The 13,111-nt window shown below is 36.3% G+C and overlaps 1 protein-coding gene across 1 annotated transcript in view; it reads right to left on the minus strand.

Moving 5' to 3' along the window:
* Nucleotides 1–13,111, minus strand: part of TMX4 (thioredoxin related transmembrane protein 4) — a 123,312-nt gene that overhangs the window by 50,291 nt on the left and 59,910 nt on the right. Inside the window, exons 3-5 of the mRNA XM_036750830.1 lie at nt 9,159–9,204; nt 7,756–7,884; nt 4,511–4,556 (exon numbers count right to left, since the gene is read on the minus strand). Of these exons, the coding sequence (XP_036606725.1) occupies nt 4,511–4,556; nt 7,756–7,884; nt 9,159–9,204 (221 nt within the window). The remainder of the gene's footprint in view (nt 1–4,510; nt 4,557–7,755; nt 7,885–9,158; nt 9,205–13,111) is intronic.

Genomic DNA, 13,111 nt, shown 5'->3' on the forward strand with positions numbered 1-13,111 from the left:
GATTCTCACATGTCAGATATTGTCCTAAGTAGTAGGGGACAGGGAGAAAGATAAAAGTACGGTCCCTTCCCTCAAGGAATTTGTTCCAATGGGGGAGACACCATGTAAACAACTATGAAAATTCAAGATATCTAGACAGAATGTTATCTTAGAGGGAAGGCACTAGCAACAGAGGGAGAGCATCAGGGCAGCAGAAGGTGGGATTGTAGCGCCCTGCCTTACATCCTTACAGACTCCGCAGTCGTAGCAGGTTCAAACTTCATCAGGTCTAAAGGAATCTAATTCTACTTCACAGCTTTTCCAGGAGTTTCTACTTTAAGCATGGTAATAAAAATTTCTCAGTGTGTGCTGATGGATCCACAGCTATACACTGACATGGCTAGGCTAGGTAATCTACAAGGGACCTTTTATTTCTAGAGGAAAGTTGGTTTCAAAACTTACCCTGGGGTTCTGCTCTACTTTATGGACTTAGGGGACAATCCAGACTGAATTCTTGCCCTTATTTCTATCGAAAACAGAATGGAAGTCCCAAGTATTCATGACTTTCTCAGAATAAAAATCAGCAGTGGAAAAACAATTCCCAGTGTGATTGTAGGTCTACTTATGTTCCACCCCTGTAATCTTTACCCAATGAACAAAAAATGGTGCTTAGAGGTTCTGGGACTCTGAAGCCACACTCCAGTTCCAGTCATGTGGACTTATACCTTCTGACCTCCTAAACCTTCCAGTTTAGTGATGGATTATGAAGTTTCTTGTGGCATCATTGTAATATGGTCTATCAAAGGGATGGGGAAAACCTGCAGCCTCAAGGCCACATGTGGCTTTCTAGGTACTTGGGTGTGGCCTTTTGACAGAGTCCAAGTTCTACAGAAGAAATTTTTATTATTAAGGGGATTTGTTCTGTGAAGTTTGGATTCAATCAAAGCCCTTGAGGACCTAGAGGGCCACATATGGCCTTGAGGCTGCAGGTTCCCCACCTCTGATCCATAATGTAGATAGAAGTGGAAGTTTGGTAACCCACTAAAAACACACACACACACACACACACACATTTTGATGACCTATTTTCCTACATCCTATACAAGTAAAAGCTTTAATTTTTACCATGAAAAAGTTTTATGGCAGCAAGTCTCCCTTCATTTTAGTCAAAAGGGAAGCCAGTACCCATAAAATATATTTTTCCATGGATATGATATATCTGTATGGCTAAGATTTAATATGTGATGGCACCCATTCAAAGACAATACTATTGTTTAAGTGAAATGAGACAGTCCTACTGGGTTACAAACAATACATATACCCAAAACATAATACAATTATTCTCAAAAACATTCACTAATACTAATCTGAGTCAACAAAGCAGACGTTTTCCAACTGCTGTACAACTCCTGTTCAATCTTTTAACTGAAAAAAAAAATCTTTAGGAGAAAACATTCCACATTGTCTAACCATCAGGAAAAGATAAAGATTTTTAATAAGTATCTAAGAAATGATAATGTCTATCTGTAGAATCATAGACTACTAGTAAAGAAGATGGAATAATAGAAAAAATGGTAAGTCATATGCAGAACAGAATGAAAATTCAAGACAAATAACTCTGGGCAAATAGCTTCCTGAAGCTTCAGTCTCCAAGGAGGCTATCTATAGCAATAGATATATAAATTAATATTAAACATAAGTACATACATGGATGGAGTCATCCCGGCAGAGTGGAGAGTGTCAGGCTTAGGGAAAGCTTGGGCTCTACTCCTACTTCTAGCTATGAGACTATGACTTCTATGGGCCTCAGGTAACTTCCTAGGATTTAGTGGGTAAGTCATGGGCAGTTGCTTGATGTTGGTGGAAGAAGTTCCCACCCTGGAATTTTCCTACACTGATGCAAATTCATAATTTTCCAGGATGTAATCCATATCAGATAATTAGGTTCTATGGCAAGACAAGCCAGGAACACTGGTTTGGAGAAAGAGTAGGTAGAGAAGGTGGCTTATAGAATCTGACAACATTTTGGGACTAATTAAGAGGTTGTATCAAGGAGTCTAATGTCACCATGATTTAAAGGAGGGGTGGGCAACAGTCCAGAAGTTCAAAATCACTACAGTATAAGACCACAACAGGTGGCCAGCTAAGTGGACATACCAGAAAGTTCAAGGTGAAGATGAATGATTATGACAACTGGGCAAGAGGCAAGGCCAGGCAGGCCAGAGTCAAGTATAATCAGAGCAACGGGGCAAACTCAGGCTGGAGGAAAACCCTAACCAAGATAACAATAATAACAACCACCACCATGATAATAACAATTTGTTGTTCAATTGTTTCAGTCATGTCTGACTCTCCATGATCTCATTTCAGATTTTCTTGGCAGAGATACTGTAGTGGTTTGACATTTCCATCTCCTGCTCGTTTTACAAAGAAACTGAAGCAAATAGGGTTAAGTGACTTGTCGAGGGTCACACAGCCAGTAAGTGTCTCAGGTTAGGTTTGGGAAAAAAAAACAATTATATAGCACATTAAGACTTGAAAAGCACTGTATGCATATTATCTCACTTGATCCTTACAACTTTTTGAGGTAGGTGCTACTATTACTCCCCTTTTACATATGGGGAAACAGGACCAGAGAGGTTAAAAGACCTGCCCAGGGTCACACAGCTAGTAAGTGTCTAGTCAATCCTTCCTGTCTCCAGGCTCAGTGCTCTATCTACTGCACCACATAGGTGATACTGCGTCAGAGATGTCTAGCTTTCCAAGTTCTACATCCTCAGGCAGGCAGATTCTCTAAAGGCTAGAACCTTCAGGGCTTTCAAGAGGCCTCAGCCTATAAAGAGATGCTCTGGCCTCTCTGAGGCAAAGATTCACCTCCATCTGATCAAGAGCCACCCTTTTTGAAGTTAAGGTGATATGCTCCCACCAGACTGGGAGCTCCTCTTGAGGGTCTGTATACTTGAGAGGAAGGGAATCCCTCTGCTCTAGATGCTGGAGGATGGCAGTTCAAGTCCTCCACTTGAGGTCCTGACCTCGCCATTAGAGGTCCATTCTAAGCAGAGTTGAGGCAGGAGAATCAATAGAGTCCCTTGGGTGAGAAGGAGACAATGTCAGAAGGGGTAAAGGGAAAATTTCCTGGGATTATACTATACCTTGTTACCTTTTCTTAAAAAATGGCATTTCTTTTTAATGTTTGAAGTTTTTCATGGAATCTCAATCTGTCATCCAAGAACTTCCCAACATAAAGAAGTAAATTAAATTAAACAGGATCAAAAAGCTGCCTTATAAGAAAAAATAAACAACCCTACCTTGTCAATCATTTACCACATATACAGGAAGACAATGAGAAAAAAAGGGGAAAAAGGAATTAACTTGGCAGGGAAGAAAGGAGAATCCATAAATTATTCATATTTATAAACAGATAAAAATATATTTTTAAATATTTAAAAATCAAAATGCTAAAGGATGGAGATTTGTAGTTAGAGTAGAATTATTGTCCAAAAAATAACTTACAGATGAGCCCTGGAAAATACCGTAATACCTGTTCTACAGAAGATATTAAAAACAGCAGTCCGGTTTTATCAAGTTAGATAGCAAATCTTGCTATGAGTAAAGCATACTATATTTCCTTGATTACATATATGCATATGTACAGGATATAAAGAATGCACAGAAAAGAGGACAGATATTTGAAAATACATAAGGGCTAAGACTAATTTGACTAACTTATTATCCCTATCATTTTATAAGGAAGCTGAGCATTTAGGCAGAAAACTTTGTAGCAACACTATCCCCATTGATACAGATGAGAAATCTCCATAGACTTTCCGCATGGATGCCTGACAAAGGTCTGAAAATGATGAGGAATGAGATGCAGAATAAAACATAAACTGAGATAATATTCCAAATGTTGCATTAAGATAAAGTCAAACAACCTATTACATGCTGAGACTCTTATTATAAAAATATCTTTCTTCAGAAGACATTGAAGTGTTTTTCAGAGATTTACCCAATTACACAGCAGTCCTGCCAAATCATTTATATTTGATCTCCCTAATTTGATAATGAAGAAACCAAGACACTGAGGAGTTAAGTCACTTTGTAGAGATTACACAGTAAATCAATAGCCAAACCTGGATAACCACCTCTGAAACTACTCAATAAAATCCATTTTGAATTGCTTCCAGGCCCTGACACTCTGATCAGCAGGGGGATTAGAATTGAAGAATAATAAAACAGAATTAAAACAACATAAAACCCCTTTGCTTTGATTAGCAGCTTATCATCTACCTTACAGAAAAGTGATTTTGACAAACTACCTACTGGTCCTGCTCAATTTTTGCCTTTACTATACAAGGACACAAACTTCTACCAAGGGCACGGAATCAATTGTGATAAGAGAAAACTTGAATCAAGTACACATTTGTCAAATGTTTATTTTCACACTGCTAGCGCATTGACTTTTCACCCCTTTCTTTGAAATAAACGTTAAGTAAGCACTCTTGCAATGGAATTATTAAAGGCTACTCACCCGTATCCAGCCCGATAAGCTGAAAAGCCCAGCCATTCCAGACATTCTAAAAATTAAAATTAAAGGGAAGAAATTAGTAGTTATATGAAATGATAAAAAGACACAAAAATTTATGAATGCTATAGTCAGTTAAAAAATGATTCTCATATCCTTTTTCCTCTATCCTCTAAACAAGGTGACTGTGTATAGTGTGTCAGGGTCCAAACAAATATTACTGCTGGGTCCTAATACAAGGCTATCTCTCACTTACATAGTGGAAGTATCTCATGATATTTTATACGTCACATGAAAAACTACCTTCCTATCATCTCACTACCTATCTTTTTTCTCATTGGGAAGGGCTAGAAAGGAGACAGCTTGAGTGAAAGCTGCAATAATAATGACATTTTCAAATACATTGTCTCATTTGGGACTTAAAACAACTCTGTGAGGTATATGCTGTTACATTTTGTAGATGAAGAAATTGAGGCTAAGAGAGATGAAATGACTTGCCCAGAGCCACTTGGCTAGTAAGTGTCCAAGGCAAGACTCAAATTCAAGCCTTCCCAACCCAGAGTCTGGAGCCCTATCCACTATGCCACCTCACTGCCAACTTTACGCTGGTAATGTCAACTTGAAAAGGTATCCCTCAACCTTGCCTTGGAGATGTAAAAGTATTTCAATTTTCAAACTTATGCCAATTTCCAATTTAAATTGTTATTTTTACTTTTTTCTGCAAATAATGTTATAACTTAGCTGAGAACTGGTGTGGAATCAGCATTTATGTGGCACCTATGTGCTGGGCAGATATTCTTTAAGGAAGACTATATTATAAAGTTGAAAAATAAAGCCTTAGTTAGCTCAAACATCAAAGGCCTTTTATAAAGTACTTCCATATTTAATGAACTTAATTAGCCCATGAGTCAAAGTAAATCACATGTTTGTAACTCTTAGCATAAAATAAAGAGTCTATGAAATGAATATCAGAAAGGATGGTTGAAGTAGATAAAAAGCTATCCTGAGAAGCAGGAAGGTTTGCATTCAAGGCTTGTCACGGACCTACTCTAGTTTTAACTAGTCTAGTTACATGACCAGGGGAACGTCACTTAACTTCTGAACTCCCTAGTTAACTCTCTATGTCCAAACATTACAGATTGAGTTGCCAAGCTGTATCAGGCAAGAGAGTTCTCAAACCAATGAGATCACAGGTCAGAACAAAAAACAACAAACATGAGTGAGTTTCAGTTTTGAAATGGATTTTTGCTTTCTCCTCCCCAGACCCCACAAAACTAAGTATAGTCTAATTGTGTAATCTTGGTCTAGCCACTTCTGTTGTCTGAGCCTTAATGTTAACACCGTCTCTTCTAACATTAGGCAAACTGCTAAAGTTAGAACAGACGGTGTTAACACCAGTAAAGCAGGTATACTCAAGAACAAATGAGACAACTGATGCTAAATATTTTGCAAATAAAATTGTTAAATGTGTAAAATGATATTACTTATATGGTATACCATTAGTGAAGTGAGTTACAAAACTCTTTATGTAATTTTTCTCTAGCCACAAAGAAGAAAGTTTGTAGCATAACTAAAGAAAAACATAAACATTGGTCTTTCCTACACTATGATTAACATGTTGTTCAGTCATGTCCCACTTGTTGTGACCCCAATAATTGCCATAGATTAGCTCTATTCAAAGAAATTAAAATGTATCATGTACACATGTACACAAAATATCAAAAGCTATCTACTGGATAATTTATTCAGGGCTTATTTCAATTTTAGTAAGGAAATATTCAGCATTGGTATACCCTGTCACAGCCAAAAGTGATTCCTTATACTTGAATATTCTCTATGGCTTGAATACTCCTTTCACCAAACGAGTGTGGTGGAAGACTTGGAGTCAAAGAATCTGAATTTGAATGCCAAATGCTCCATTTCCTTTCCTTACAATGTTAGTCAAGTAATTTGATTTCTCTGGGCCTCAATTACTTCAAGTGCAAAATGCATGGGGTAAACTAGATAACCTTTCAGATCCTTTCTAGCACTAAATCCATGAGTTATGAACTTAATAGGTAGAGTTGCTATGATTGAATACTGCATCACCCTGTGGCCACTTTGCTGATGAGGCTTTTAAGACTTGGGCTGATACACATACAACAGACAGAATGGGACCATTTTTTAAGACTTTTGAGTTCTCTGAGGACCGGTCATAGTTTGTGCTCCCTCACAAAGTCCTTGCAGAGGCAGGGTCACCTCCACATCACATTAAGGGATCAGAGGCCTTGAGCAGAATAATTTTGCGAAGACCGCTAAAATTTACTACAAAGCTCTTTTCTCACTCTTAATGCCAGGAAACATACAAACCTCGCTGATTGTTATGTGGCCTTGGTTGAGGCATGAAGCTATTGACAATCACTGCTTGAACCTCTGGTAGCCCTGAAAGATGCTACTAATTTTATTTTTTCCTCTTGTACCTTGAAATCAGGAAGAGAAGGAGGGGTAGCAGCAGTAGTAGTAAAAGTAATAAAAAAAAGTAGAAAAAGAAATAAGTGTGATAATGATGGTAATAATAAAATGAGCGTGGTGAGAAGAATAAGAATTTATATGGCATTTAGTTTGCAAAACACTTTACATATAGAATCTCATGATCATCCTCATTTTACATATGAGGAAACTGAGACTGGGAAAATCTAAGCAGTTTGCCCAGATTCACAGAGCTAATAAGAATCTAAAGCAGGATTTGAACTCAGGTCTTCCTGATTCCAAGTCTAACACTCCGTTTCCTGTCTCATTAGATGTCTTAAACTCCTTATCAACTCCTTTAAAGACTACGTATAGAACAAGAAAGATACATATTTTAATTGATTTCAAGCTTCTAAATAATTCAAAGGCAAAAGAAACTGAAAATGTCACACAAATCCATGTTTTATATGAAAGAGGTACTGTTAGTACAAACTTACTGCAAGATTTATAAATTCCGTGTTACATTAAATCAGCACAGTCACTGTCTAAAATATGCATAAACATTTGTTATTCCTCAAAGTGTCTCCACAGGGAGGCCAAATAGGAATTTGAAAGGTAGCTACAATATACGTACACTGGTTTCAGAACCAGCATGGTGCATGTTTGCTGTCTGTGCTCTGCCTGTGCTGTATAAATAGGAAATTTTGAATTTTGGAGCCTAAAAAGTTGTTAATTTGGTTCCCAATATATCTCTTGTGGGAATTTATAATCATCTCTTTCAGCGAAAGCAAGCCATAGTTTACGTTATAGAAGATGGGGATTTCCATCCAGCCACAGGCTCAACTGCTTTCCACTTCTTCTGTAAGATGTAATCCTGAAGGTCTTTGGAGATCCCTGGGCCACGGTATCGGCGAAATATTCCATCCTTCGCACTACAAGTGTGACAGAAAATAAGCATCCATTAACAGTACAAGTAGTGGATATCATAAAACCAAAATGAATTTTGCTTTCATTTCAATTCTATTAAATAAAATTTTATTTAGTCCTGACTATACCTGAGGCACTAAGGTTACAGTTGGAGATTCAAAGATTTAACACATTTGTATATCTATTTACACATATACATTCTTAAGTATGTATGTATATTATATGTGTATGTACACACATAGACAGTTCTGACCCTAAAGGAATTTGATTTAGTAGACATGTCTATGAACTATAAAATAATAAGAAAAAATGTTCAAAGAGATAATTATCATACTCAAAATGATAAACTTAAAACTACCTATGATCTTATGTAGCAAAAATGAAAGTTCCCAGATTTTGACATAAGGAAAACTTATGCTAGAATTTTTGTTAGCTAATCATTATTTTATCTAATTAAATCTATTACCAATTATTTAAAATTATTTCAAGGTGTTTACACACACACACACACACACACACACACATATTTAATTGTGCTGACTGATGGTATTTATATCCTCAATTTTCACATTTCCAAAATTATATTTTTTACCACCTGACACACATTTCAGAGTTATTACCAAAAGGCAGTTATGTTCTCACCTAAATAATGTATCTGAAAATGAACAATAAAAGGATTTGTGAGCTACACTAACTTCAAGTGTTTTTAAAGTCCACATAACAAATCCTGCATCACTCGTCATTATTAAATGGAGTGATGAATTGCTGCTTCAGAATCTGCCCACAGCAATGATCACTAGAATGAGCTAATATAGTCTTGTGAATTCTTATTTTCCTGAAGAGGAGGAAACAGGGAGAAACTAATGTCTCTGTGCTTTTCAGTATATTTAATATGATGGCAGGAAAATAAATTAGGAGGACCTTCTACAGCCAATAAGCCTATGATTTACTACATGAAACATAGTGGAGTCTCATCATTTTGCAGTAAGGTGCACTGGTCAAATATCTCATATAAAGTCCTGAGAAATCATATTAAAAGTCTAAGTTCGTGATCTAAAATGGGGATTAGAAAGCTGTGAACTCTTGGATTAACCTTCATATGGAATAAAACAATGAAGAAATTGTCAAATTGTATAAAATTCAGAGCAGGACAGCACAACGCTCAACAAAAGGTGATTAAAGGAGACATACTGGGATTTGTGGTTGACATTTTATTGAGTGATTTCTACTTATGCTGGGAAATGAATAATTTTGTTCCTCACTTGATACAAAAACTTACTGGAAAATAGTTGGAAGTGTAGTGACAAAGAATCGGCCACTCAAACCTAAGGAAAATAAAAAAAACAACATGAAAAGTCATACATAGTAGGATGGTATCTGAATCACTTAGTTTTCAGCTCTAAAAATGAACAGTAAGAATTAAGCATCTTTTCAAAATTGTATCTACACCAAAATCATGACAGTCTTTTCATGTCCATTAACATTATAGTGCTAAGACACATGATTCAATTCGACATGTGGCCATTTACTCGTCACTTTTTTTTCCTACTACTATTACACACTACTATTAAAATGTCTTATGTTTGTAATTTGGCACATATTTAACTGCAGATCACTAGTGATCCCAGGACTAGTCAGATACTGTGTAAATGATACTATTGATTCAAAATTCTTATACTAATAGCTGCTATTTATGGTTTACAAAATACTTTATGTTATTTCATTTGAACCTCACAATAACTTTGTGATTTAGGTAATGTTATAGATTATGTAAGTCTCCAAACCCAATGTTCCTTATGCTTTCTACAGAGACTAAACAAGGGCACTTTTCAACAAAACTGTTGTAAATGCTACAATGGAAACATCATTATTTTTCTCTATTCTGCTGTACTCTCCCATTGATCCATATCTCCTACATAAGAAGAAACACACTAGATAAGGAGATAACACAATCTAGATCACTGATCATATCTCCTTTATAACAAACATAGAGCACAAGTAATGGAGATACAAAAACATGGGGAAGTTTGAACGAAGAAGATATTTGCTCTAGTGATACCACTAAAAATCCCCAAAATATACTGTTACTAGCGATGAACTGAGTGAAAGAGCAATTTTAACTTTATTCATTCAACATAGATTTATTCAATGCCTATAATGAATAATAAATTACTATATAAAATACATATAGCTGTATAAACACAATCCCTAACTTCAATAAAGTTACGATCTAATAGTGGAGATAAAAACAGGCAAGTGCTGGGGTATGGGAGACAGGGACAATAGAAGACAATAAGTATGTGATAAACACGATAGTGTTATCACTGTTTTTGAATAGAAGAATGACAAGGTAAAAGCAGTGTAATATTAATCAGGTAGCAATAGAAAGGAAAAAATGAAATGGAGAAAAACACTGTCTGGGAAGCCAGAAAGAAGGCTGGAAGACTAATTGGAGAATGAACTATTGCAGTCTTCAAGTAGGAGATCATGAAGTCACATCACGCAACCTGTACAATGTTGACAGGTTGGGCTGGAGTGAATCTTCTTAAGGCAAAGGCCTTACAAAACTTGCAAATAACACAAATATGAGAGGAAAGGCTAACCTATTTGATGATAGAGAGAGGATCCAAAAATCTTAACTGGGCGGAATACAGGGCTGCTTCTATAAGACAAACTGCATATGGATAAATGAGAAGTCGGATACCTGGTTTTAAAGAATCAATGATAAAAGACAACACAGAGACGCCATGGCTAGAAAGTAGCTCATCTGAAAAAAAAAATCTGCGTATTTTAATGGACCACGAAATCAAGGTAAGTCAGTAGTACTATATGGCAGCCAAAAACAATAAGGTGATCTTAGGTTACATTAAGAATGACAGTGTACCTAGAATAAAAGAGGTAAAGCACTGCTGTACTCAACCCTGATCTGACTATGATCAGTTCCAGGTATTACATGTTAATAAAGACATCAATTAATAAGCACAAGTGCATCCACAGGAGGAAGACCAGTACAGGGAAGGGCCTTGAAGATCACGCTATATAGGGAATTGTTGAAGAACTAGGGATATTTAATCTAGAGAAGACTTAGGGATAGGGGGACAGAAAGTGGTAAGTGTCTTCAAGTATTTGGTGTGCTGCCATACAGAAAATTTAACAGACCTGTTTGGCCTCAAAAAGTACAACTAGGAACAGTAGGTGGAAGTTACAAAAAAGCAAATTTTGACTTGATGTAAGGAAAGCCTTCTTAACAATTAAGAGTTATCCATAAATGAATAACTGAATTTAGCATTTGGCAAGAATAGTTCATTAAAAGAGAAACATCTCAGTAGCATCTCTGTATTCCATCGGTGGCAAACTCCTTCAGCAGCACATGGAACAATATTAAATGGTATGTGGTGCTAGTATCATTAACTGTGGGCCAAAACTTTTGAACTTACAATAGAATTTGGGAGAGGTGGCTAATCTCAAAAGTTTAACTTATACCTCATTTACCTTCAAATTGCTTTCTCTCATGGTACCAAGGATCTCTTAAAGGCTGTTCTGTCATAACCTCGGTGATCCTCGATTCTCCCCCTCTCTTCCATAGTTCCCTCCAACCTACCCTGTCAGTTACTGAATGTCTTGTTGACTCTATGCAACATTTTTTCAAAGCTCTACAGACTTCTGAATCTGACACCTCTACACTAACACAGCTATGAGACTTCTTCACCCCTTGCCTGTATTACACAATAGTCTTCTAATTGATCTCCCTCCCTCTTTTCATAAGTCTCTCTCGTCTCTAATGTATCCTTCACATGCCTGCCTAAATAATTATCCTAACCTTCAGGGGCTCCACTGGCATTTAAGGGCTTCCACAATTAAGCTCTATCTTTCTAACTTTATTTCATGCAACAATTCCTCATGATTTTAAACTGCAGCCCAACTGTTCTACTTGCTGAATACTCCATCTCTCCACCTTGATGCATCTGTACAAAGTGGTCCCCAGCCTGGATCACATTCCTTCCTTGTCCTTCCCTTTGAGAAACCTGCAAGGCTCAGCTCAGGTGTCGGCCAGTCTGTAATGGATGCCTTTTCTAATCTCCCAATTATTGATACTCCATCCTAAATTTTCTTTCTAATATATTCACTTGAATCCCTGCTCAAAAAGAGTAGAATAGAAACTGCTTCAGGCCAAGGAGTATTTTTTTTTTCTAAATTTTTATACCCCTCCAATCGAGATAGGTGTTTGGCACATGGTAGTTTCTCAATATATGTTTGCTAGACTTAATTAACTATGCCCCCTCCCTTCTCAGTACTTCACAAACATATAACAAACCTATTTTATTTTTCCCCAACAGAATCACTTTCTGTCTCTGTGGCTACTGGAGTAACTTACCTGCCTTAAGCAACTAGAGCAGCCCACAAGTTTTCTCTGCTTAGGAATATAGATTGGATATTCCAGTGACTGACTAGAGAAGATAGGAGGGTAAACACATAAAATGGTTTTTAATTCCTCTTATCTTTTCCTCTTTACTGTCTAATAATTAGGTCTTCTGCTCGCCTGCAGCTGAAATCAAGACATTTAAAACCATTTACTTCAGAGTAGAGGACCTTCTGGACAACTGCATCTTGAAATGAGGTTTTACTTTCTAACAATGAGATTCCAGCTGTTCTCATTTAATTTAAAAGCTGAATTATTGCCCAAGGCAAATATCTGTAGTTGACTTCACAAAGAAGCAAAAGACAATCAGCATTCATTAAATTGAAAAAATGTATATACAAAAAAAAAGTATTTTTTCAACTGAAAATTTTTATTCTGAAACACCTTTAGTGGATTTAAAAGTGTATATACATATATATATATATATATATATATATACACACATACATATATATATGTATATATAGTAGGTATGTAATTTTGCATTGTAATAAAGGCATCGTATGCAATTTTGTATATTCACAATTCATTTCCTAAACTGCATTAAGAAAAATGTGTTATTATACCAGTTATTTAAAACACTAATATTTGTCTCAAGAGGTGGCATGTTAACCTATCCCTACAAATACCTCCACACAGCTTAAAAGATTACCTTTAGAATATAGTTTTTATGAATGCCTTGGCTAAAGGTAAGGATACAAATGTTGACTATAAAGTTTCATAAGATAAATACAAGTCCTAGCAATTGTGGCAATTGAAAAAAATTAAAAACACCTATTCTATTAGAAGATTTGACTGTGACTTGTAGGAGA

The sequence above is a fragment of the Trichosurus vulpecula genome, chromosome 3, assembly GCF_011100635.1.
Source record: "Trichosurus vulpecula isolate mTriVul1 chromosome 3, mTriVul1.pri, whole genome shotgun sequence".
NCBI classification, from domain to species: domain Eukaryota; kingdom Metazoa; phylum Chordata; class Mammalia; order Diprotodontia; family Phalangeridae; genus Trichosurus; species Trichosurus vulpecula.